At 41.2% G+C, this 27,837-nt stretch overlaps 1 protein-coding gene across 3 annotated transcripts in view; it reads left to right on the forward strand.

Annotated features, from left to right (window-relative positions):
• Positions 1 to 6,047: 6,047 nt before the first annotated feature.
• LOC105064834 (cytochrome P450 2J2-like) overlaps positions 6,048 to 27,837 on the forward strand; it is a 32,566-nt gene continuing 10,776 nt past the window's right edge. For 2 of the 3 annotated variants that reach the window (XM_010949859.3, XM_074376376.1), the window contains exons 1-7: positions 6,049 to 6,315; positions 15,888 to 16,050; positions 18,630 to 18,779; positions 19,177 to 19,337; positions 21,966 to 22,142; positions 24,777 to 24,918; positions 27,265 to 27,452. In XM_010949859.3, coding sequence (XP_010948161.2) covers positions 6,106 to 6,315; positions 15,888 to 16,050; positions 18,630 to 18,779; positions 19,177 to 19,337; positions 21,966 to 22,142; positions 24,777 to 24,918; positions 27,265 to 27,452 — 1,191 coding nt within the window. In that variant the 5' untranslated portion in view covers positions 6,049 to 6,105. Of the gene's footprint in view, positions 6,316 to 15,887; positions 16,051 to 18,629; positions 18,780 to 19,176; positions 19,338 to 21,965; positions 22,143 to 24,776; positions 24,919 to 27,264; positions 27,453 to 27,837 lie in introns of all 3 variants that reach the window. The other variant, XM_074376375.1, reaches the window with a different exon arrangement.

Genomic DNA, 27,837 nt, shown 5'->3' on the forward strand with positions numbered 1-27,837 from the left:
GTTTGGGATTCAGAGAAAAGCCAATTCAATGAGCAGCATAGAAAGGGAAACACAAATAGGAAGGGAGGGACAAGAGACAGTAGGAGAGAGTTTGGCTGGAGCTAGTCTGAGCCTATCAGGGAAAGCCAGGAGTAAGTATGGAAGAAAGGGTCGTGTGTCCCTGCGTGCGGGAGCAGGAGTCGGTCCTTCCTGGCTGGGGGAAGAGCAGAAAGTGAGAAGGGCAGCTGCCCTCCTCTGTGCACTTTCTTTGTTTCCTCCTGGAAAGTTGCATCTCCAGAAAACAGACCGAATGATATTTCCAGAAGAAAACCAATGAAATCAGATCTTGAACTTTCAGAACACTTGAAATCTTGTTTCCCACTTTTTTCTTCCCCCCAGTGACATCACCCACTAGGAGACTAAGAAATTGGCCAAAATACTTTCCATGATATGCTCAGTCTTTTCATCTGTATAATTAAGAAATTTAAAAAATCATCTCCGAGTTCCATTCCTGCCTGCTGTGCATTTTCCGTGATTCTAGAAGGGCAGGAATTTAAATGTAGAATACAACTAACACCCTTCAGCTCACATCCTGACCTAACAATGCAGGGGGACCCAGACACCGACAGACTGTGAACACAATGAGAAACCTTGAGTTTACATGACTGGGGTCATTGAATTTTCTGGCCATGAAAAATGACTCCTTTTTTCCCCAAAGCTCACTGGAGAGACTCTAAAATATGAACTCTCCTCCTGTCCAAGTAGGACACACAGCTTTTGTTCTCTGCACTTCGTAGCTCTCTTATCCCTCGTCTACTTTGGAAGCTCCAGGGCCCCTTTCCCGCTTCATTTGGATCAGTGTCTGACACAGGGTGTGCAAGCACAGGACATTTCCTGTGGATTCATGGATGAGGCACAGATTTTGCTGAGAAACCACCCAGGCTGTGACTCTTCCTCTACCCCTGTCCGGCAGAGAGACACAGACACACATGATGCAGTGTAAGTTTTAAATCAGGTTGGAGGTTGGAGGACTTACAAGTGGAGAAAGAGAACGCTCAGGATACCCTCAGTGTGTATGGATGTGTCCAGGTCATGGAGGGCTGGTATAGGTGCACTAGGGAGAGTGGCCAGCAGAGAGGCCACCTCCCAGTGCTCTGTGGGTTTACAGACAGGAGGTTGGGGCTGGCTAGGTTTCTCTTAACAAGGACAGGTTCCTGAGAGAGTTTCTGTGTTGGAATAGGGAACATCATTGGTCCACCTGAGTGTCAAGATTTTCTCGCCTTGATCTAACTCAAGACTGCTTGATTCTAAGCTACCAAGTGGGAGGGAGGGAGCACTAGGGCACAGGTTTGGTCTCTCAACTCCTTCCTGTGACTCTCAGCAACACATTTAGCCCAAAAGCCTTTATTTTCTTCCTTTAAACCATGGATCCGAGGGCAGGAAACTCACTATGTTGTGGGGAGGATAAAATTCACCAACAGGAGTCCCGTGTGTGGCAGACTGTTGGACTGGGACTCAATGGAGTACAAGGGACAGTGAAGCCTTATTCCCTGCCGTGCCCACACCACTCTGTGAACTATTCCATTTTGCCTCTGAGTGAAATTTTATAGGGTAGGACCTATCATTTTTCTGTCACACTTAGATGACAATCATTCCTCTTGTCACACTCGTTCCCAAGAAGACTCATTTTGTTCATCACAATGTGTAGCCCTGTAAGTGCACAACTTAAACAACTTCCTAAACTGGTTAATTTAGCTCCCCTGCTCAACCCAGTTATAGGAGAGGACGCTTTCCAGGCGAGGTGGGTGGGCTGCAGCCACATCTTCTCTAGGCACCATGTGCTCCCTCCTTCCAGACCACCCCCACCGCCTCACCTCTGCCACCCTCGCTCCACCAGGGCCCTCCACAGGCAGCACACTTGGGGGTGCCATGCTTTGCCTTCACCTAAAGCCTCTCTCTCCCGGCACCTGGGAATTCAGCTCCTCTTAGGCCATATTACCCCTGCAGGCGGTCCTCTTGCTGGGGTTCACGATGACCCCGAGCTGGCGGTGCCACAGGGTCCACATTAAGTCCCACACCTGTCACATTATGGAGTGGGGTTCCCTTCCAAAAGCCCTCTCTCCCGAGACACTGCATTTTCAAAATGGTCATCATAATGCCTGTTGCTACACTGACTCCCCTTTCATGCCCCTTTAGAACACGCCCCTTTATGAGACGGAATCTACTTATATTTCCCTTTATTTTAGTGTGGCCTGTTGACCAGTTGGGACAAAAAGAATGTAATGAGAGAACTTTTCTGTACAGGAGCTCAAGAGAGCTTTTTGTGCTTCTGCCTGTTCATTTGCAACTTTGCTACTACCATTTAAACAAGCCCATCTTAGCATGATGGATGACATGGCTCGGTCATTTCTGTCACATTGCCTGAGCTGACAGCTGGCCAGTCACCAGAGCTGTGCTTAAGACCACCCGCGATGAGCTGGACCCGGGCAAACGCAGCAGCTGGATGCATGCGGGAGTGAACCCAAATGGGACCAGAGCAGCCCTACTGAACTTGGTCTAAATTGCCAACCTCAGATTTCTGAGTTAAATGTATGGTCATTGTTTTAAGACACTACATTTTGAGATGCACTGTTACATAGCAATTGTTTCTAGTACATTCCTTGAGGATTCCTTGTGGAACAGTATCTGGCTTGTTTAACATCACAACAATACCTGGGATGTGGTAGGTTCAGTAACTGGCGAGTTAATGAATAAAATAAGGTAGAATCACTGTGGGTTGGTACCAGATTGCACCTGTTGTCCAGAATCTGATTTCTGCCACTGCTCCTCTATCCTTGTCACCTCACTTCAATGACCTACATCTCAGTCCTGATGACAGCTTGTTATAATCATGAAAACATTGGAGGAGGGCAGGCTTGATCTCATCTCACTGTTTCCCTTCCATTTCCCAGCTGGCTTTCTGGAACAGCACCACCTACTCCATTTCCCCATGCTTGTTTCTCAAGAACAGGCTGATCTCCCTTGATGGGTACTTTGTAGTATCTGGGTCACACTGTGTTTATGTGCATCCACTGCAGGCTATTTGTATTGCTATTTACACCAAAGAACCTTTCCCTCTGCTTTTGTAACAAGTAAGAAATTAATCTAAGCAAAAATAAAGGGTCAAATGCAAAGGGTCACTTTCAGGGGCTGGCACGAGTCACTGAGGACGGTTACAACAGTGAGGGTCAAAATAGCTGCTTCTGTTTGCCAAATAGATCCAGGGTCCAAAGATGTCACAGGGCTCTAATCCACATAAAGCAACATTAAAAGACTCAGGGAGGGCAGCATGGAGATTTAGATGAAATGGGGGTCTGGAATTTGGAGTTATATTGGCCTGAATTCAATTCCAGTTTTCTCATTTATTTATATCTCCTTGCAAATTAAATGGGCTACTCTCCTTTCCTGAAACCATTTCCTGAACTGTAGAATGGAAGACGTAACACAGCTGTGAATTATGAGATGGGTTAAAAAATCCCCTGTCCCTCCTTTGTAGCCTTCCTTTGTAATACTTCTCCCAGTGGACCAATATATACATCTAACCACTCTGATATATACAGGAATAGCCATGTCATTTGCTTTGGCCTGTCAAATGAGAACGAAAGTTCCACGAGTCACTTCTGAGTGCTTAAGAGCCAGCTCAAAGTTCAACATATTTTTTTGTTCTCTGCCATGAGACCACTGATGTCCCAGATAAGTGTCTGTCAGCCTACATGCAGGAGACAAAGACAAGAAGCAGAGTCATATCTGATTCACGGTGAACATGAGATGTGAAAATTAACCTGTTTTGCTGCAAGCCACTAGGTTGTGGGATTGTTAGTTACTGCAACATAACTTATCTTAAAGTATCTGATAAGCCTTCATTTTAATTGTTTCAATGACCAAATATGTGCACATGTTTTTGTATATATATGGTTACATTGTTACTATCTGGTAATATGGTAACATATTTAATATGTAGTTAAATATGTTAAATACATAAATATCTTATAATATATTATACTTAAGTTATTAGTATGTAAACATATTATATAAATATAAGGGTAATATATATATTAAAAAAAGTAACAGTGTGCTAGGCATGTAATAGATTAAACAGTAGTCGTAATGCTATTATGGTTTTTCAGATGAAGCCTTTGGTTAATTCTGTACCTTTTTTCTAAGCCATGTGATCTTTTCCTCGCTTGGTTCACAGAACTATATACTTTCCTCCCTACTGACCACAGGATCCTTATAAATCCTTTAGTGGGGCTGTGCCTCTGTGAACCTCCAGAAGTCCATCACTGGTGCTCCAAGTGAGCATCTTGCCATTTGCAACAGTGTGAATGGACTTCAGAGGCAGTCTACTAAGTGACATAATTCAGAGAAAGACAAGTATTTAATGATTTCACTTATAGTGCAATCTAAAAAAGAAAAAAACAAAACAAAATCAAAAAGTAATTTGGAGCTCAAAGACACAAAGAACAGACTGGTGGTTACCAAAGGTGGCGGGTAGGGGTTGGGCCAAAAGGATGCAAGTGGTCAGGGTAAAAACTTCCAGTTATGAAATAAGCAAGGCATGAGGATATAACCTACATCATAGTGACTAACCTAATAATAGCGTACTGCATAATTTAAAGTTGCTGAGATAGTTGATCTTAAAAGTGCTCATCACCAGAAAAGCTTTTGTAACTATGTATAGTATTGGTTGTTAACTAGATGCCTTGTGTGATCACTTTGCTCAGGTGAATCATTGTGTTAAGTCTGAAAATAACATAAAGTTATATGACAACTTAACACCAATTAAAAGAGTGGTGTAGTGGTAGAATACGTCATAGCTGTTACAGTGAATGAAAGAAACCACATGTATCAACCCAGATAGATCTCAAATACTAATACTGAGGAAAAAAATCAGTTTTAGGATAATTCTTTTTAAAATAGGATTTACATAAACATTAAAAACACTGCATGAGTGCATAACAACTGTAGTGAAAAAGGAAAATGTGGAGTGAAAGACTAAATCCTAAACTCTGGCTGGTGTCTTCCTCTGAACTTTGGAAGATAGAAAAGAGGCTTCAATGCTGTCTTATTTTATTTCCTTCAAAGACAAGATATTCAGCAGGCTGTCTATGTATGCTGAGTACCTGAGTATGTGCTATACTATCCCAGAACTATGTTTCATGTTTTGAGCATCTCACATAAGGTGAGACACAGGTAGGCACACAAAGGTGGCATGAAAGGTTGGAACTTGGGGTCCTACACTGTCTTGGGTCTTCAGAGAAAGGCTCTCACTAAGCAAGCCAAAAAGGAGAAGGACTAAGACACCCAGCTTCAGAGTTCATTAAGCACCTTTTAAGGACTAGCCTCAGTGCTAGGAGCTTTGAGGTAATGCTTCTTAATCTTCAAAACAGTTACAAATACAAGGAGTCCTTTAGATGTGTTGCAGATGGGTGGGTTCATTTACTCACCACCTATTTAGTGCCTATCCTCTGTCTCAGTTTCTGCAACTGTAAGATGGAAGGAAGAAAGCACCTGCAAAATTTTGCCAGAATTAAGCAATTTATGTAAAGAGGTTGAAGCAACGCCTGGTATATAGCAAGCGCCCGAGAAGTGTCAGATGCTGCTGTTTTCCTGATTAAAGTTCACCAGGTGCAGTTCCAATCATTGGGTGAGAGGGTCATTGAAAACACGGAGCTCAAATATCTGCAGTGCTCTCAGAGATGCAGTGAAACCATAAACCCTAGAGGCCTGTGTTCTCAGAGTGGTAGGCTTTCTAAATAGCAAATAAAAAGGTTCCTACCCTGGCCTTTTCCAAAGCCCAAGCATGTTATCCCAGGAATCTGGTTCCTGGCATCAGGTGTGTGACAGGATGGCTAGGTGGGGGAGAACTGATGGAGAGGACCAGATGGGGGCTGGTTGGTTTGGGGGCGACAGGAGACAGGCCAGGGTAAATCCCTGAAAGGTCTGGCAGGACAGGTGCCACTGGGAGCCAGGCACCACAGGGCAGAGGCGGGGCTAGGGGCGGGGTGGGCGGGGCAGGGACCTCACAGTCAGGGCCTCGGGGACAGCACCGTTCAGAACCAGGAAGAGCAAGAGGACAACAAAGCCATGCTTGGGTCCTTGGGCTCCCTGGCGGCGGCCCTCTGGGGGGTGCTCAGTCTCCGCACTCTCCTACTGGGTGCCATAGCCTTTCTTTTCTTTGCTGATTTCATCAGAAAATGTCACCCGAAGAACTACCCGCCTGGACCTCTGCGCCTGCCCTTCGTAGGACATCTCTTCCATCTGGATTTTGAGAATGTGCACCTGTCGCTTCAGCGGGTAAGAGCAGGGGAAGGTGTCCAGCCGCGTCCTGACCCTGATCTGCAGGACAAGGGCCACTCTGGGTACCAAGGGTAGGAGGCTGGGGGGATGGGGGAATCGGGGGGTGAGTAGGGTCTCTGACGCTAAAGCAGAAACCAGGATACACCAGGATCTAAGACTTCTTTTCCGCACCATCAATTGGCATGATTCCACCAGCCCTTTCCAGGGATGAAATATTCTAAACTGTTTACTACTTAAGTGTGCCAGACATGATATGGTCTTCAAGTCATTTAATTGTGTGTCATGTTACAGATTATTGGAACACACTACTTATAATCACCTTATTCTTTTTAAACTAATACCCTTGGGGGGGAAAGCACTACACTTTCCCTCTTGGAGACTACTTTTCCCATGTGTAAAATGGTGGTACTACTACCAGATCCTCACCACATTTCAACTTAATTACTCTGATCCCCACAAGGACAGAGCCCCTCACCTTCAGCCTCCTCCATCTGCAATCCACTCTCACTAAAGTGATCATTTAAAATGTCATTCCTCTGCTTAGATTTTCTCCCTACTTCCCAGTTGCACCTCAATCTCAGACTCCCTACGGAGCCATTTGGAACACTTCTTGTAGCCTCTTTCCACTTTTTGTGATCATCTCCCATCAGGGCTTCGAAACTGGCCGTTCTGAGTTTCTTAAAATTCTCTCCGGCATCCAACACTCTCCCAAGAATCTTTAGCTGCTTCCCTGCCTCTCAGCACTGGTCCTTTGCTCAACTGTGATAGGTAGTTGTGAATATTAAATAAAACAGTGAATGGTAAATATTAATATAGCTAATAGTAGGTACCCAGCAAATATTAGTTTCCCTTTCCCTAGAAAGTACCTGGAGCACTTTAAACACAAGCCTATAGTGTATGCTCAAGTTCAAATGGAGAGGTGTTTGTCACTTTCCAGGAGAAACACCCAATTGCTACTACTAAATGACAGAATTAGTGTACAGAATTCCAAACCTAGGCTCCTAAACCTGTCCCCTTGTTTAAGAAATGTGTTGTTTAATTTCCAAGTATTGGGAGATTTTCTTGCTTTTGTTTTTGTTTTCCTGTTAATGATTTCCAGTTTGAGTCCATTGTTGTCTGAGGACATATTCTTATGATTTCAAGTTTTAAAAACTGTGTAAAGGTTGGTTTTATGACCCAAGATACAGCACCATGCATACTTGAAAAATGCATTTTGCCATTGTCAGGTGTTCTATACTATATGTCAATTAGATAAAATTAGATGACTGTGTTCTTTATTTCTTCTGTACCCTTGCTGACTTCTTATCTACCGATTCTCTCGATGACTATAAGAGGCATGTTGAAGTCTCCAAATATAATTACAGGTTCCTCTACTTCTCTAGTCAGTTCTGGTACTTTTCATTTATATATTTGGCAGCTCTTTTATGTGGTGCATACACATTTAAATTGTTATGTTATCTTGGTGAATTGGCTCTTTAATTATTAAGTAATGTTCCTCTTTATCTCTGGTAATTTTCTTTGCCTGAACTTTACTTTGTCTGATGTAATATAAGCACACCAGCTCTCTTTTCATTAGGATTCGCATTGTATATGCTTCTGCATTCACTCACTTTTAACCTTAACTTATATGGTTACTTTGAAATGAGTTTCTTGTTGATAGCATAGAGGTGGGTCATTTTTAAAAAATTCTGCCAACCCCTGCCTTTTTTATTGATGAATTTAAATTATTTACATTTAACGTAATTATTGATATGTTAACCTCAAAATCTGCCAGTTTACTTTTTATTTTCTTTTTTACTTTGTATTTCATTCCTCTCTTTCTTCTGTATCTTCCTGTGGGTCACTTGAACATTTTTTATGATTCTGTTTTTATTTATCTATAGTATTTTTGAGTATATCTCTTTGTATTGTGTTTTAAGTGCTTGCTGTAAACATTATATGCTATAGCTACACAGCTTATTAAAATAAGAATCAACACTTTATCACTTCAGGAGGAATATAGATACCTTAAACTTTAGGTCCTTTTACCTTCCCCATTATGTAAACTTTCTTCAATATTATCTCTACATACATTGAGAACTACATCAGAGAGTATTATAATTTTGCTTTTAACTGTCAAACACAATTTTTTACATTGAAAAAGAGAAGTCTACTGTATTTACCCATTTATTTACACTTTTTTGCTCTTTCTTTCCTAACTGTAGAACTTTCTTTAGCCATTCCTTTAGAAATGGTCTGCAGTCAAAAAATTCTCCTAGCTTTCTATCGTCTAAAAATGTGTTTATTTCACCTTCATTTCTCAAGTACATTATTACTGGATATAGAGTTCTGGGTTGACAGTAACTTGTATTCTTAAGCATATTGTGCTACTTCTTTCTGGTCTCCCTAGTTTCTGATAAGGAATCTGCTGTAATTTGAGTTGTTTTTTTTCTCCATGAGTAATGAGTTATTTTCCTCTGCGTGCTTTCAAGATGTTTCCATTGTTATCAGTTTTCAGAGATTTGATTATGATATGTGGCTGTTGAATTCTTTGGATTTATTGGATTCACTCACAGCTTCTTGAATCTGTAGGCGTTTTCTGGTACCACGTTTGAGAAATTTCCAACTATGATTTCTTCAAATATTTTTTCACAACAAGGTTTCTTTTTTTCCTTTCCTTTTAGTACTTTTGGGCACTGATGTCACAGGAGATAGACCTTTTGTATTCTAACATCAGTCCCTGAAGCTGAGTTTTTGTTCTTTTTCAGTCCATTTTCTCTGTGCTGCTCAAATTGGATACTTTCTATTGATGTCTTTAATTTCACTGATCCTTCTATCATTAACACTCTGCCATTGAGTTGCTCTATTGAGTTTTTGTTTCAGTTATTTTATTTTTTATTTGTAAGATTTCTCTTTGGTTCTTATGTATATTTTCTATTTCATTGCTAAGGTTTTCTATTTTTTAACTTTTTGAGAATGTAATTATTTATTGAAACATACTTACAATGGCTGCTTTAAAATCTTTATCCTATAATTCCAATGTCTCTATCCTCTCAGTATTGGTTTCAACTCATTCAAGTTGAGCTTTCCTTGGTTCTTTTCTGGCCATTTGGTGTATTTTGTTAGATGCCTCTGGAGTATATGTAAATCTAACATTTTGGCAGATGGTCAACCTGTTTATGTTCAGAATGCTCACTTTTGTGTATTGTGGTTCAAATGTCCATTTAGTTTATAGAACCTCTGCAGTGTTATACTGGTCTACCCCTCAGGACTCCAGCCCACATTCTCATCAGTGCAGGCTGGAGAGAGTGAGGGTGGGGAAAGAAGACTGGGCCCCATTCCCAGTAGGATAGCCTATTCCTATTACTGCAGGGGGCAAGGATGGAAGTTAGAGATCTCCCCATGTCTCCTCCATGGGGAACGGATGCCTCCTTATTTCTGTAGTGTGGTAGAAATCAGATTTTGCCCACTGACTACTCCAAGGAGTCTCTTTAGTGCAGATCAGGGGGTGATAGTCCCAATTTAGCTCAAAGACTTAGCAGGAGAGAGGCATTGCCTTGTTGTTGCTGAGGTTCTGTGAAGTCAAATTTCCACCCACATTCTCCACTGCTGTAGCCCCCCAACTAGAGTAGAAGAAGGTCACATCTTTTTTTCATGGTACTTGCCTCCAGAACAGTAAGGTAGAAATGTTGAAATGTTTCATCCTGGTGGACCAATCTTTTTCAGATCCTTTGGCTACAGAGAACAGGATTTTATTAGAATTATTTTTTGTCTGTGCTAATCAGCGATGAGTAGGAAGAGTAAAGTGGGAGGCTTTTACTCCATCTTGTGTGGAATCAGAAACCTGACCTGTGCTCTTGTTTTACCACTAATATGGATATGACTAGAGAGGATAAATTATGTGCCTGAAGTCATAAAACTGGCCAGAGATTAAACTGAGCCTAGGGTCTTATCTCTGGCCTGAAGATTTTTTTCTTTTATCAGAACTGTTAAGTTTTATTTTGTATAGATTTACAATTGTTACATTTTGGTCTTTAAAGCAAAATGGAGTTCAACAAATGGAGTTAAATGCTATGACTTAGTCATAATTAAAATTACATTCTAGAAATTTGGAAACATTAAGTATGACCTATCTGCCAGATCATGTATACAGTTATATGTTCATTTTCATTTAGTCTTCAAAAAAGGCACACAAGTTAGGAAAATTCTGATTGTTTCCATTTAACCACCAAGGAAACTGACCAAAAAGTATGTAGTGACTTGTCCAAGTTATTCAATATGGATAATAGCCAAAAAAGGACTTGAACCAGGACTGTTTGACTCATATACCTTACTCTGGTTATGCTACCTGACATCTTATGACAGAGGATAATTGATTTATTCAGGGATTAATTTATTCAACAGATTTTAATGAATTGCTCATCACATGACAGGCATAGTACAAGAAGTATATGACAAAATGTGTGGTGTAAACTTTTGGTAACTAAATGAGATGACATTAGATGGGATCACTGTGAATGGGAAACCCTGGAGATAATCTCGGTGGAATGTGGAAATAAATTTAGGTGAACTTGAAAGGAATGCTAAGCAAGTGGCTACTTGGAGTAAAGGGGACAGGAGATTTTTATTTGACAAAAGTGATCTGAGCTAAAACACAATGAGAGGGCAGTGAAGAAACTGGCCTGTTTGTATGGCATGAAAGGAAACTTCCTTGATTTCCCCTTGCATTTTCCAGACTCTCTCTACCTCAGCTATAAGGCTTATTGCACGAGCATTTAAATAAGAGAAAATCTCTTTAGACTAAGGTGGGGAAATGGTAGATAAGGTGGATAAGTGTGTTAGTGAAGATATACATTAAACTACTTGTAAAAAAAAGAAAAGATCTCACAATACAGTGATGTAACAGAGATTGAAATTTATTTCTCTGTCACAAGTGAGTTCAGATGTAGGCAGGAAGTGCAGGATAGAAGGTTGCTTTATAGCACAAGGTCATCCAGAAACCCCAATTCCTTCAATCTTGTTCTCATCTTGCAACATCATATGTGAGTTCCAGTCCACTGAAGGGGGAAAGGGGCAGGTGGTGAGAAGCACCTTTCATTTAAGATCAAGACCCAAGAGATGCATTCATCCCCACTGCTCATGTCCCAATGGCACCACCCACAGAAGCTGGAAAATGTGATTTTTGATAGGGAAGTCACGTGGCCAGCTAACACGTAGGGAGCTCCACCACTCAGAAGAAGAGAGAGGACTATCTTCATCCTTTCACTTAAGGATGAGACATACAGACAAGTTAGAAAGAACCCAACTAAACACCCACTAGCTATGAGCTAAATCTCTGTGCCTCTTTTTCTGAAAACTGGGAATTCTTTATAGAGTTATTATAAGAATCAAATAAGTTTATGTATATCAGTTTAATGCCATGGTGCCTAACAGATAGTTGATGCTTATTTCCATACCTTTCACTCCCCACTTTCTTCAAAAGTTTATAGTAACAAACTCAAAACCAGTTGTTGGTTGCAAAGGAGGCATCAATTGTCTGTCCTGATTGCTGCATGGGCTCAATCAATCCCCTTTCTGGCCACTTCCCCTCTATTCATTTGTCCATATCTTACCAGAGTCCCTTTGCTAAAATACACTCCCAAATATGTCTATATGAATAATTAATTTTTATTAAAGTTAATATTATGGTTATTTATCACCATTGTCCTAAAGATAGGAACTAGTAATATTCCCCATTTAATAAATTTGGAAACTGACACACAGGGAAGTTAAATAACTTGAACAAAAATCACATAGAAAGTAACAAGCAGAAGCTGGTGGCAAATGTATTCATATGACTTCAAACTCCAAGTTCCTCAGCACTCCCATCACCTCTTCAATTCAATCCTCTAATTTTAAACAAAACAAGATCTACAGTATTTCACTTGACATGAATACACCCTCAGTCTAGCTCACATTACTTTGCCAGCCATTCACAAATGACAGGTATTTTTTTCCAAGAATGGATCCTAGCCTCTGATCCTTAAAATGCTTCCTAAGTTTCCCCCATCAAGGGATTATCATGCAGAATGGTAATAATAAGAACTGATGACCTCTCTAAAAGCTCCATGAGATTGTGAGCGCCTTCAGCATAAGGGCCTGTGCCCCTAGCTCCTGGCCATGACCAACCACAGGCTTAGCGCTCTTTAATGAACCCCACACTCCAGACAGACAGGACGGTCACTCGTTCCTGGACACCCACGTCTTCCTCCCTTTTTGTGTATGCTATTCCCACAGCCTAAAGTCTTTGCCTTCACACTGCATGTCCTTTCCCTGGCACCCTGACCTTCATTTAGGATCTGGTCCAATTCCCATCTCCTATTAGAATTTTTCTCCCATGTCTGGAGTGGAAATTTGTCTCTTCTTTCAAAGGCTTCACGTATCTTTTTACAGATTTATAACATTTATCATCTTCCCTGAAGCTTTACCTTTTTCTGTAGCCAGCCTTTCCCCAAAGACTTTGACACTTTAGGAAAACACTACAGGGTATTGAACTGTGTATTGCCCCCAAGTATAACATAGTAATGTCAGAAGGTGCCTGCCAACTCTGAAGCAGTTCATAAAAACCTGTTGGATTGAACTTGAATTTGATTTCCACAGACCAGTCTCAGAAACCTAGCATAACCCCAAGAGCTACCTGTGAGACCAATAATCTTAGCAGGAGTTCATGGGCTCCAGGGCACTGGTGAACCCCTGAAAGTTCCTGTGTGCATAACTGTATTCATGTGTACAGGATTTTGCTGGGGAGCAGATCTGTGATGAACACTAGATTTGTAAAGGATTCTGTGATCAAAGAGGGTAAGAACCACTGTTGTGAAGCTTTACTGGATTATGTCTTTAGGTTTCCATTTTTGCTTTATTGGATAGAAATACTTTTTAACTAGAAAAGCAGTACAAATACAATTAGTGAGACATTTTCAAATACAAATTAGGGAGTGAGAGAGAGCATCTTAGCCATCCTTGTGCCCAGCCCCCCCCTTCCCCCACTGCTCAGCACTGGTAAGTGTTCAGAGGAGTGGACCCTCACCCACTGCTAGTTGGGATAAGAATCTGTACACTCTTCATTTTTCCCTTTTTCCTTTTTATGGTTTTTTTCTGTTGATTTTTGTCTTTAAGACCTTAGATTCACTGGAATCCTCCACAACTTTATATCTGTGTTTCATTTTCTTTTCTCACTGGCTCACCATGTCTAATTTTTTATTCTAATATATTTACTACTTCTAATTTATTATTTAAGTGGTGAATTCTACATTTGGAATTTTCATCCTTCATATTAAATTCCTCTCTACCATTCATTTTACTTGCCTTTTATAGCTCCTATGTTACTAATTTTCATCTTTCAGTTTTCATTTCTGATTTTAAACCTGTTTTAGCTCCCTGAACCATCTAATTTTTAATCTTCTTTATTCCCTTACAGTCTTTCTTTTTAAATGACTCATTTGTTTTTGTATATTGAAAAGTATTCCCTGCCTTACAAAGTCTTACAAGGTGACTGTGGGTCCTACATTTACCTCCATGTAAAGCCGTTGGCGCAGTGACTGGCCTGATGTACTCAAGGATATAACAATCACTGTCTTCAATACATGGTGTTCACACCATGAAAGTGTTTGATCCAGTTCTGTCAGACTAGAAACATGCATGGTCAGAGAGTTGGCAGAGATGGAATTCTGAGGACATTCATTTCAGGAAATGCTAATGGGGGGCTGAGTCTCTTCCAAGAACACCTGAGATTCCATTGTATACATTGTCAGTTAGGATTCATCTAACTTAACCTGACATTTTCAGCCCTCCCAGAAACATTGTTACTGTACATTCTAAATTCATCAAGAAATTCTTTTCATAAATCCCTAGATGTTCATCCAGGCATTCACAAAGATGAAGTAAAAACTCTTGAATCACATTCGTGCCATTTTTGTTTTAGCAGATCAGCTTGAGATGGAATCTTGGCTCTGCCCTTTCTATCAAAACAGGACTTATTTGAACAGACATTGGTGGAAAACTCTGGGTCAAAAGGACAATGGAAGGACTGATTTCAGGGTTGGTCTTTAATATAGGAGCAGGGTGGGTGAAATGTGACTAAATCTGTGACATTTGCTCTGATTGGACAACAATGGCCAAGGAGCTCCATGTGACAAGAGGGAGCATAAGTGCATGGCAGCTGGGGAGGAGAAGCCAAAGCCACCTGGGGGAAATGAGTGCTTCTGTTTGCTACCATGGCTGCAGCTGGACACAGCCTGACAGACAAGAAGCAGGGACAGGGTCTACATAGAATTGTCTTCTGAGGAAACAGGTCAGGGAAGACGTTGATTAATGACGATTGTCTGCCATCCAAGCCATACCAGCACATACCTGCTCACCTGTGTACACTCGTGCCACGCCTGCACACTCTGCCATTCCCTCTCTTTCTCTCTCTATCCAACTCCCTGCCCTGCTCAGTCTCATTCTCATTCTCACTTGTACTCTCTCACCCCACTTAACTGTAAGGTCCTAGCACCATCTCAGGTTCACGTGTTTGTCCTTATAGCCTACATAATTCCGACCAGTTTCCTTCCAAGACACAATAATTTTCACACTTTGGCAAGGTTATTTTCCTGTTACTCATTTTTCTTTTCTGAAAGACAAAGACAATTATTACTTCTATAGGGTAGTTGTGAAGTTAAATGAGATCAGCTGTGAAAGTGCTTAACATGGCACCCAGTGGATGTGGTTGTCTGTGGCCATGAGTGCCTTTCTGCAGGGCACCATCCCTGTGCTCTCATTCATTCTGTCAGCGTGACCATGTCCATCTACGTCCTTTTGCACACAAAGTCCATTCATTCCTCAGAGTCTCCGGTGACTATCTGCCAGTTACCAGAAACCAAAATGCCTTTCATATTGCTGTTCTCATTTCCCTCACAGAACCCTGTGAAGGAAGAATAACTTTTTCCCCTTTATAGCAGGCTCAAAAAAAGGGAAGAAAAATTCCTGAGAGCTCACAGCAGGTCAACCAGAAAGTTAAATTTACATGTGGCCCCAGACCTAGTGTGGTCATCTCCTTACCTGCCCCAAGGTATACTGAATTTTCTATTGCCTGGAATGTGTTGGGGAGGGGACATTCTCTTATGGTTAAACAGATATGATTTGCTAAGAAGTTCATGCTTGTTACACCAGATGTTCACTAAACATATCTCAGCCTCCTCTGATGATCTCATGTGCTAGCTTCTCTCCTTTCACAGAATTCTAAGATGCTTGGGGTTAGAGACCTTGTCTATCTTAGTATAGTTGTATCTTCATGACTGGTTCTTTGGACAAATGGCACAGGCTCGCTCTGGTTAATAGGTTGAACGTATAAATGAATGACTATAAGGAAAGTTTTTGTCCTGTAGTAAACTGAATCCAAATCTAGTTCACAGGAGGGAAATGGGAAAAAGTAGAAACATTCCTGTCTGACCATGGTGCACACACACACATGCACGCACAGACTCCCCTCCGTACAAGCTATACACACACACCCTTCATTCCTTGACACACAGATGTGCATATTCAACGGTGACTGTTTTGCTATTTTCCAGTTTGTGAAGAAATATGGGAATGTTTTTAGGCTGGAAGTTGGTGACTTTTCCTCCGTTGTTATAACTGGATTGCCCTTAATCAAAGAAGCCTTTGTGCACCAGGGCCAAAACTTTGCGAACCGCCCCGTAACTCCTTTCATAGAACGTGTCTTTAAGAACAAAGGTAAGTGTGTGAAGTGATGTAAGATGCATATGGTTGATATTCTTGTGGTCTGTGGAAGTGCCTCTGTGACTATAATTCTCCAAAATTCCAGGAACCAGGCTCATCATAATATTCATGCCCCTGACAGAAGCTGTGTGCCTGCATTTCCCTGTTGAAGGCACTGCCTCAGGCAACCTGGCATGGTCAGCCACAAAGTCATGGATTTGAGAGAATCTCTGTGACCTGCATGAACTCAGTCTGGATGCTTTGATAAATCAGTGTTCACATCATTCAATTACATGATGTGTCTTACAAGAAGAGGAAGAGGAAATGTGGTCTCAGTCTCTCTTTCTGCTTTCCCACTGACATCTCTTCCCCTAGGAAAACGGATGTGGATCTGCATCCTTCTGCTGATATTGTGGCTCCTCTTTCCTCTAACTCCTTATGATTTAATATTAAAGCTCAGCCCTGCAAGGTATATCCAGCCTTTGAGTCTGTGTTAGAGCAATTTGGCCTGAACGTTTAGAATGATCATTAAATACCTTACCGATTTAAAAATCTAAATGGAAAACCCAAATCTATTCTTCTGTAAAAGCACCATTCTTTTCAAATGCTTCTCAACTCCTCTTTGAACTACTTTATCCATTGCCTGTACATCGCTCACTCTACGTATTATCTGCCAAATAAAACCTGGTGTTAGGCAAGAGTGATGTAACTAACAGTGAGTAGAACAGCCAAAATCATGATCGTTATGTAAATACTTCCACTCAGAATGACAGTATCAGTTATGCTAATATTTAGAGTCTTGGTGTTATGAAGATAAGAGCACATGTACTCATTAGTGGTATCTAATCTAGTCCTGAGATTCTAAAAACTAATGTATGTAAATGACAGTTAATGCAGGTAGGAAGCAGTCAGGCAGAAGGAATAGAATATGAAAATCCTCTGAGGAGGGAAGGAGGACAGTGAACTTGGGGAACTGAAAGGGGGCCAGTGTGGCAGCGCAGGGATTAAATGGAGATGAAGCTGCTGCGTCTGGCCAGGATCCTTCATGCATGTTCTTGTTAATGATGTTGTTCTAATCCAAACAAAAATGGAAACTTGAATGGTTTAAGTAGAGGAAGGAATCATCATATTCACATTGTACATTTTAAAGACTTAGCTAGGCTGCAATGTTAAGATGGAATAAAGGGAGTAAGAGACTATTGTGGCATTTTGGGTTAGAAAATGTGGTAGCTTGGAATAGGAAGGTAGCAATAATTGAAAGTAGAGTAGATTAGACCAGGATAGTGGCTGTGAAGATACATGGATTTAAGATTTCTGAAGGTAAATCCTATAAGACATGATGACCTAAATGGAGGGAGAATGAGGTATTCAGGTGGACACCCAAGTGGGCAGATAAAGGGAAGAAGGAACATTTCGGGAAAGACAAGGTGGGGGTTGGCCTGGCGGGGGAGTAGTTTGAAGCAAATAAGGAATTCAGTCATGAATACACTGAGCTTGAAACCCTTTGAATCAGCGGAGTCAAGCAGACACTTGTATATACACTTGGAGCTGAGGAAGAAATAGTTGCTCACTATCAGTAGACATCATTTAAAATTTAGGAGTTAATGAGATTTTCTTAGAAATGGAGTCTAGGTTAGGAATAGAAGAGGCCTGAAGATCATGAATCTTGAAGAACTGCATCATTTTGAAATTTGATAGAATTAGAGGAATTAACAAAAACATGGTAAGTTCCCTGTGGTCAGAGAATTAGGAGGAAAATCTGGAGAGTGAGGGGTCCTGAGCACCACTGGAAGAGAGTGTTTCAAGAGACAAGTGTCTCGGGCTGCTGACGTATCCAGATGAGGTCGAAAGGAATCCTGGATTTGACAGCAGGTGGGGTCATTTCATGGACAGGGTGGAGGCCAAAGCCAGACAGCAAAAGGGACTGAAGGGTGCTCTGGATGTGAAGACTGAAAGGAGTGTGGCCTCAGTTGTGTTACAAAATGAATGATGGTGTATGGAACACACCAAGACGTTTTTTGTTTCCTTTCCTGTGTTGTTCTTTTTCCACTGACTCTTCACACTTCCCTGGTTTCTTGAGTGATTCACTGATCTTTTAAATTTCTGCTTCAATTAGAGCTTTGACTCCTTGTGAGTATGGATTTTGCCTAATCCATAAGTGCATTGTAGTATGTAGCAAAAGAAACACTGGAGTATATTTAGATGATACGTAATCAAATTGTTGGCTTGGAGTGGGGCAGCCTGGATTTGAAAACCTGTTCAGCTGCTTACTAACTCTGTGTCCTTGCAGAGTTTGCTTTTATCCATCTGTCTCAGTTTTCTCATCAACAAAATTGTGGGCAGGATGTTGGCAGTATGGTAGAACCTAGGTCAGGGAGGTTCTGTGAGTACTAAATTACTCATTGAATTAAAAATACAAATGTGTCTGGCATTTCAAGCAATCAGTAAACACTAGCCATTATACCCACAGCTTTGGGATTATTTCTCTGGATAGATTCAAGTGCCTTAAAGCCCTCCTCCTTCCTCCCATCTAACACACATCCCCACGGCATGTGTTGGGTTTCTTTTCATAATGCTGGCTTTCTTTTCCCCAGGATTGATCATGTCCAATGGCCAGGTATGGAAGGAACAAAGAAGATTTGCCCTGATGACACTGAGGAACTTTGGTTTAGGAAAGAAGAGCTTAGAGGAATGCATTCAGGAAGAGGCCCGCTACCTCACCCAGGCAGTAGGAGAGGTGGCTGGTGAGTGTGTCATAGGACAGTGAGTGTGTCATAGGACAGGTGCAGGAGACTGCGGCTCATTTCTTCACTGACCAGATGCTTAATAAGAGCCCATGTGCCTGCCCTGTGCCCAGCACTGTGTAGGGCGCTGAGGAGTTAACAGTGAACAACTAACCATGACCGGCCCTCATGGAGCTGGAGAATTAGACACAAGAAGATGGGTATAGAACACATTATTGATTTTAAATCCTGGTGGTCAGTTTGACTTAGAGGCACTGATTGGGTACTTGCTGTAGGTCAGACCCTGTGGAGGGTGCTGGAGCCACAGTCTCAGTGGTGATTCTGTACTCAGTGTGTCATATGTCATGTAGGGTAGACCCTCAGAGAAAAGAGAAAGACATCAATTTTCTCTCTCCAGGACAGCCTTTCGACCCCAACATCAAAATCAAGAATGCGGTATCCAATATTATTTGTTCCATCACATTTGGGGAGCACTTTGACTACCAGAATGATCAGTTCCAGGAGCTGCTGAGGCTAATGGATGAGATCACACTTCTGCAGGAATCAGTGTCCTGCCAGGTGGGACATTCTCACTTCCTACCTTGGATAAGGATATTGGGCTGATGTCAGACACAGATAAGATGGGGTCTTCCTGGTCTTCTTTTATAAGCTAGAACATAACCTTTTAAAAATTGTCTTTAACACAAACATATTTGAAATCAATCTATTGTGTTTACTATTTTGGATAACATTGTTAAATATTTATCACAGACAAAGAATGTTATTAACATTCGTAAAGTACAAAACTTCCCATGACCTACACTTGTGCACGTATGTTTTTTCTTTAAAAGTAAAATATCTCCATCACTTTTGAGTCCCTCCCCTCCATGTCCCTTCCTAACTCCCCATGTCTGTCCTCCCTCAGAAGTTCTCTTCTGTGCCCTGTGCTCCCTGGGCACATTGTTTTGAGATTCATATATGAGTTGCTCTTTTTAGGAGTTCTGTTTAGTTTTCCATCCTGTGAATATGGCACTGTTTGCTATTCTTTTCTCTCCTGATGACTACTTGGGTGACTTCCACTGTGGGGATGTTGTGATTAAGTTGCTGTGAACATTTTTGTTCACTTGTTCACGTGGGCACATCCTTCCATTTCTCTTGCAGATTCACTTGGACATAAATAGTACTTAACAGTTCCCCAAGTGGCTGCACTCCTTACATGCCCATCCACTCTGGATGTGGTCAATCATCTACTTCTGTCAGGTAGACATGTAGGGGGTTCAAACCTCACCCCTTCTTTGCTGGGCCTGCCCTCCTCCTCTGTCCTGCTGGGCCTGTGAGTCTGTCAATAACTCTGCTCAGCTTCTTGGTCTCTCAGCCTCTTTTCTGGATTTGGAAGGAAATTCTAGGGATAATCAGCCCCAGGTGCTGAGGTATCCTGTCTCATGTCTAGAAGAGGGTTTGCTGTTATTTATACCTGACGAGCATCTTTGTCTGGAGCTTTCTGGACCCATCACACCAAAGGTGATAAAGCAGTTCCTATGAGTCCTGGCACATTAAAGGGGCCTAATGAATGTGGGCTTTTGTGATTATTGTTAATGTTATTTTTGAATAATGTTCCCTGTTCTCACTTCTAATCAGGGTAGGCACCCGTTCAGTATTTCCATTTTCTTTCCTCTTCTTAGGACAGAGCCTAGAAAGTCATGAGATTTCAGGGGATACAAAGCTGCCTGTTCCTGGGGAAGACAGTTTCCTGGGTGGGGTGGGTGGGTATGATGGGGCAGTGGGGCAGGGGTAGAAGCATTTCTTAGAGACGCAAAGGAGACCAGGTACTTTGATGGACAACTACACACACCTTATCTCTGTTGACTTTTTCCAACAGTCCTTTAAGGTGAAATAAAACATCCTGATGTGTGCCAGGAGATACCGTCATGTCTAAGCAAATCCGCATACTGGTCCACAGGCTCTGTGTTAAGTGTGGGGTGGGTCTCCTGTCATGTGGTCTCCAAAATAACCCTCAAGCCTGACTGGCAGCCAGTTTAAGTAGTGAGAAACCACATTTTTACCATTAGTATTACTAGTATTATTACCAAAGTATTATAACTAGAAAGCAACAGAGCTAATAGTCCAGTTCCTGCCAGCTTCTCTTTAAACCTCGGTCATTTTCCACTATGTTATGCTATCTCTTTTTGACCTGATATTATGAGAGAAAATATATTCAAAAAAGTACTATATTTCACCCTTCAAATATCTTACTCACATAGAGATTACATCATAATGGGGACAAATAAATAAATATATATGTGTTTAAAATAGATACAAGTATGCATAGACAGATAGACATGTTTTACACATATGCAAACACACACACACACACACACACACACACACACATACTGGTGATAATTGCCAAGACGGAAAATAAAACAAAATAAAGTAATGGAAAGAGACTGCAAGAAGTTCTGCTAATTATAGTATCACTGGGTAAGACAGGCCCAAGTAAGTGGCCTTGGAATAGGACTTTTATTAAGTAAGGGGCTGGAGTTATGCATATTTCAGAGGAAGAGCATTCCAGGTGGAAGGAATAGCAAATGCAAGGACCTAAACAAGGACATCCTGGGTGTTACCACAGAGGCCAATGAGGCTGCACTGGAAAGAGTAAGAGAGAGGAAAATGGCGGGGAGGATAGCAGAGGAGGAGACAGGGGTGGGAGGGGCCAGCTCATGGAGACCTTCAGGCCAGGAGAATGAGGTAGAATTTTGTCTTAATGTCATGGAAAGTCATTGGAGGTTTGAGAGACAGAAAGTAACTGACTGCGCTTCAGTTAAAAAAAAAAAAGTGAAATGATCGATTAAACTGTTAAATGATCCCCCTTGGAGCTGAGCTGAACAGGATTAAGGACGGAATCAGGAAAACTGTTGAAGGCTCTTACAGCATCCAGGTAGGACATTCTGGTGGATTATACAGGGATGACAAAGCAGTTGGAGTGGTGACGGGTCGTCTGACACTGGATGTATTGTGGATGGATGCATTCATGCTTGGTCAGAGGAGTTAAGAAGAAGGATGTGAGAGATAAGAAAACTGGACTGTAACTCCAAAGGTTAAATATAATCAGAAAATAGAGGTGGAAAGACGGGATGGTTATAGTGTGTTAAAAAGTGGAAAACTGGTACCACCTTGTGATCATGATTGTTTTGTTTTCTCAATCAGCTGTACGATATCTTTCCGTGGATAATGAACTTCCTCCCTGGATCCCACCAAAGGGTCTTTAGAAACTGGGAGAAACTGAAAATGTTTGTTGCCCAGGTGATTGAAAACCACAAGAGAGACTGGAATCCTGCTGAAGCAAGAGACTTCATTGATGCTTACCTCCAGGAAACAGAGAAGGTGAGGAACCCAGAGTTCTTTCGTGAGTTCTGTTCCTAAAGAGCAAATGAGGGGATTTGATGTCTAATTGTTGCTGTAACCAGTTACCACAAACCTGGGGGCTTCACACAACACAATGTTTTCTTTTATAATTCTAAATATAAAAAGTCTGAAACCAGCTTCATGGACTAATCAGGGTGATGAAGGGCTGTCTTCTTCTGGAAATTCTAGGGGAAAAACCATTTTCTTGACTTCTCCAGCCTGTAGTGGCTGCCTGTACCCCTTGATTCACGGCCCCTTCCTCCATCTTCACAGTCATCAATGTAGCACCTTCTTTGCCACCAATGTTACATCTTCTCTTTACGTCCTTCTTGTCTCCCTCTTTTAAAGACTCCTGTGAATATATTGGGTTCCCTGAAATGATCCAGGATAATCTTCCCATATCAAGTTCCTTAATTTCTGCCACATAAGCTACCATCTCCAGGTTCCAGAGATCAGGTCGTGGTCATCTCTGTGGTTCATTATTCAGTCCAGCACAGAGGAGTGAATTAGAGGCAGGGATTCATAGAGTGGAGGAATATAATTAACTCATAACTGATGAGACAATTAGTAATAAAGATATTCTATGTCTATGAGTGTGTTTCTGTTTTGTATTTCTGTTTTGTTTGTTTGTTTGTTTTTTAGATTCAACATATGAGTGATCACATATGGTATTTTTCTTTCTCTTTCTGGTTTACTTCACTTAGAATGACATTCTCCAGGAACATCCATGTTGCTGCAAATGGCGTTATGTTGTCAGTTTTTATGGCTGAATACTATTCCATTGTATAAATATACCACATCTTCTTTATCCAGTCATCTGCGGATGGGCATTTAGGCTCTTTCCATGTCTTGGCTATTGTAAATAGTGCTGCTATGAACATTGGGGTGCAGGTGTCATTTTGAAGTAGGGTTCCTTCTGGATATATGCCCAGGAGTGGGATTCCTGGGTCATACAGTAAGTCTATTCCTAGTCTTTTGAGGAATCTCCACACTGTTTTCCACAGTGGCTGCACCAAATTGCATTCCCACCAGCAGTATAGGAGGGTTCCCTTTTCTCCACAGCCTCTCCAGCATTTGTCATTTGTGAACTTGTGGTTGCCAAGGGAGTGGGGGGGTGGGAAAGGACAGACTGGGATTTCAAAATGTAGAAAAGATAAACAAGATTATACTGTATAGCACAGGGAAATATATACAAGATCTTATGGTAGCTCACAGTGGAAAAAATATGACAATGAATATATATATGTTCATGTATAACTGAAAAATTGTGCTCTGCACTGGAATTTGACACAACATTGTAAAATGACTACAACTTAATAAAAAAAGTTAAAAAAACTAAATAAATAAACTTAATTACTTCAATAAAAAAGAAATAAAGATAGAAATCAACTATACTCAACTAAAAAAGAAAAGAATTCACAAAATCTTAAATTAATATTTAAATTTAAAGAAGAAAGTTTAATGGTATTTTTCTTTAGGCCTTTGAAACCTGAAATACTGCCTTTTCATAGTCTATTCTTTACCTTTTATCCAAATCTGAAGCAGATACACAAAAGGAAAAGAAAGTATAGGGTCATTATAGTTGGACCAATGCCCAGCTCTCTACCCCTTCCCTCAGCTCCCCAGCCCAGAACACAAGTAAAGCTGAGCCTGATGCCAGAGTTCAGCTTCAAATGGGAGAGACTTTCCCTTCTTCCCTCATCCTCATATTATCCCTTTCCAACAATGTAGGAAAGAAGCGGGAAAAAAGCCAAAATGAATGTACAGTCTTTCGTGTGGTAACCCCTCTGAGTAATACACATCACTGCATGCCTGTCATCATCCTTGACTCATCAGATCATTTATTCCTCTCCTGGAGTTGACAGAGTGGTAGATTTCTTTCCATCTCCTCTCTTATTTCTCCTTATTAGCATAATGTTACTAGAAGCACTGGTTTCTCCTCAGAGGAGGAGATTTCACCTGCTGTAAGGTGTGCAGGTGTGGGACCACACGCAGAGAAATGTTGACACAGTGAAGCTTCTGGAGGAAGGTGACAAAGATGCTGGAGAACCATGAGGAATGGTTGTTGGAATCACAGAGTTTAAGCTAGAAAGGAAAAGGATAACAGGGAGACATGAGAATTGTTGTGCTTCACAGAAATTCACTGTATTCTTTCAGTACAAACACATATTGTGTGTTTGCTACCGCCTTTGTATCTCACGTAATTCATAATGCCATCATAAGGGGTGAGTATTGTTAGTTCTATTTTCTCAAACAGGAAACTGAGGCACAGAGAGAGTTAGTAACTTGCACAAGTCACACAGATAGTAAATGATGTGGCTAATGTTGGAACCCCAGGCTTTTTTCCAAGTCTAGTACTAGATTCTAACAAATTATGGGCATAAAAAAATTAGTTATTTTGATTTTCATCCAAGAAAGGTAACAATACATCCAGCACTTTGGGCAGGAGGATGTAAACGATATTCCATCCTCCTGAGACGGCCAAAGGGAAGTCATTTCTCCTGGGGGTGGGGGTCTCTCTTTCCACATTCTCTCTTGGATGAAGCCCTTTTGTATTGTGGCAAAAAAAAAAAAAACCCATCTAATTAAACCAATAAACATTGTGCTTTCTAGCATAAGGGCAATGCTACCTCAAGTTTCGATGAAGAAAACCTTATCTATATCACCCTGGACCTCTTTTTTGCTGGAACAGAGACAACTTCAACAACACTGTGCTGGGGTCTGCTCTACATGGCCCTGTACCCAGACATCCAAGGTAAGCATGTCAGTGGGTGTGCCTGGGCCAGGTCAGGATGGTGCTCCTGGAAGACACTTCCCAAAGTTGGGGCCAGAAGACAGGTGGTAGGATGGAGGGATGGTAGGGCAGTCACAGCACCTGGTGGACTGGAGAACGGGCACATTCTTCAGTTTTACAGTCACAACTGTGAAGGGTCCACGTACTATAAACATAACAGAGAGTCCCTGCCCTCAGGAAACTGCCAGTCTAGTGGGGAAAACGGTGAGGTCCATGGACATCTTGGTGAGTTTCCAGAAAGAGTTACATTCTATTCATTTGTGAAACCTGGTCATAGCCTTCCCTCCTGTTAAGTCATGTCTTCCACTGCCCTGTGGGTGATGTTCAGACTCCTGAGTCCGGTGTGTCCTGCCCTCTGATGTGCCCCTTCCTGCCTGTTCAGCCTCAACCCTACTCACCCAACATGGTGGCCTCACTAAACGACATGTGGTTTTCACTGCACTGTCCTAATTTATGCCTCTGTGCCGTCACACCTGCTCCTCCCCAGAAGAATAATAACAAGAAAGTATTTCCCTGATTTCTTTACACTTTAAGCCACTAGCTATGCTGGAAGAATCTACTCAGATACAACTTCTTCTATGAAGTTTCCCCACTTTCTGTGAAACTACTAACATTTCCTTCCTTCGGAGATAACCAAATCCACCTCCTTCACTTTCCTTTTCCTGAATTATTTAAATATCCTCTCCACAGGCTTCAGTCTATTCAAGGACAGTGACTGTTTCAATCTTTTTTTTTTTTTCTCTAGGCCCAAGAACACTTTGGGCATATGGAGGATAAAACTGTTGTAATACAGGTTTTTTAAGTGGGCTAACAGTTTATTAATAGACCTTAAAATCAATTTAGTGGATCAAGACCAACTTTTTTTTTCTAAATTAAAGAAAAATACATTAGAAAAGATTAGAGTGCTGCCTGTTTACTCAGGATAAGTTTTTTTTAATGAAATTTTATTTCTTTCCTTATATACATACATGTGTGTTGTATCTGTTATATTTTTGTTCATGTGTCCTGAGTCGTGATGTAAAATTCATTTGCACTGTGAATTATAGAATTTTTTTTAAGTTTAAAAGCCACCTAGTTAGGTCTAGATTTGGCTTCTCTCTTAGAGGTTCCAAAATACCAATGGATTATGATGACATAAGATGGGGAATCAACCCAAGTGTCTATTGATGGATGAATTGACCAATAAAATGTGAAATACAATGGAGTATTATTTAGCCTTAAGAAGGAAAAATTCTGACATATGGTATAACATAGATGAACCTAGAGGACATGAGACTACACTTAACATTCCAGTCAATAAAGGACATTAACTGTATGTTTCTATTTATACCAGCTATCTTGAGTGGTTGAATTCATAGAAAGTGAAAGTCAAATGTTGGTTGTCAGAGGCTAGGCATGAGGAATATGGGGAGTTATGGCTGTTTGGATGTAGAGTTTCAGTTTTACAAGATAAAAAACTCTTCTGGAAATTGGTTGTACAACAATGTGTATATACGTAACATTATTAAACTGTACATGTAAAAACGGTTAAGATGTTAATTTTTATGTGTATTTTACAACAATTTTTATAGGTTTTCAATGGTCAGTTAAAAAATAAAGGAAGTGTATTTTTCTCTCAGGTGAAAAATCTAAGCTGGACTCTGCAGAACATTTTGGGGTCCAAAGTCCTTCCAGTGTGTTTCTCTATTGTATCTACAGTGATGCCCTGTTTGCAGTTACAAAGATTGCTCCCCACTGAGGCTGCCTTTCCACCAGTGGGAAGAGAAGAAGGAGAAGGAAGCACACACCCTAACAAGAAGGGCAGGTTCCAAGTGTAAACATTCTCCACATACATTCTATTGGCCAGAACATAGTAACAGGGAATCGGAATTATAGTCTTTAGCTGGAGAACTAGGAATCCAGATAAAATCTCTATTATTCAACAACAACAAAAAAAATTGGAAAAGAGATATTGGGTCATAATTAGAAGGGTTTTTTCATTTGTTGTATATGTCTCTAAATCATTTCATGTAAATCTCAAAACATCTTAAAGATGAAGGTAGATTTATCCTCACTAATAAGAAGAGGACACTGAGGCTCAAGGGTATCAGTAACTTACAGTAGGAATATTGAGGAGGAAGAATTTGCAACCAGATTTGTCTTAAACCAGCATCCACTTTGCACTCAGGTACCTCCTTGAGAAACTACTGTCTACACAGCCTGCTATAACTTTAGCCATTTTGATCCTGGTTATTTCATTCCTTAGCTGAACCAGGCTCAAGGAGGGTAATGAATATTAGAATAATAGAAAGTTCTCTGCTTTTGCAGAAAAAGTACAGGCTGAGATTGACAGGGTGATTGGCCAATGGCAGCAGCCGAGCACGACAGCTCGAGAGTCCATGCCCTACACCAACGCTGTCATCCACGAGGTGCAGAGAATGGGCAACATTGTTCCCCTGAACGTGCCCAGGGAGGTGATGGTGGACACCACGCTGGCTGGATACCACCTGCCCAAGGTAATTGTGGCCTCACTCGCTGCCTCAGATCTCCATGCTCATCTTTTTAAATGGTGGGACTCTCTACTGGGAAAGTGACATGGATTCTTGTCCCAGGGAATCACTTAATTGAGCAGAGAGGTGTTACACCTGATGTAATACTATGTATTTTCTCTGTGAGTGTTCCTTAGAACATTAGTTCACCTAGATGTTAATAGGTGTTGTGGAGGGGAAGGGGGTTCCTGGATCAAATATAGTTCACTTTTCTTCACTGTGAGATTTCTCAGTGTTTTGACCATGTGATGTGCACTGTGATTCTTTGTGGGGAGACAGCAAGAACAGCTCTCAGTCAGACTTTGACATGAGTTCTTTTTCTTTGCCTTGGTAGAGCTTCTCACAGGACTAG

This window comes from Camelus bactrianus, chromosome 13 (assembly GCF_048773025.1).
Source record: "Camelus bactrianus isolate YW-2024 breed Bactrian camel chromosome 13, ASM4877302v1, whole genome shotgun sequence".
Taxonomy (NCBI): Eukaryota; Metazoa; Chordata; class Mammalia; order Artiodactyla; family Camelidae; genus Camelus; species Camelus bactrianus.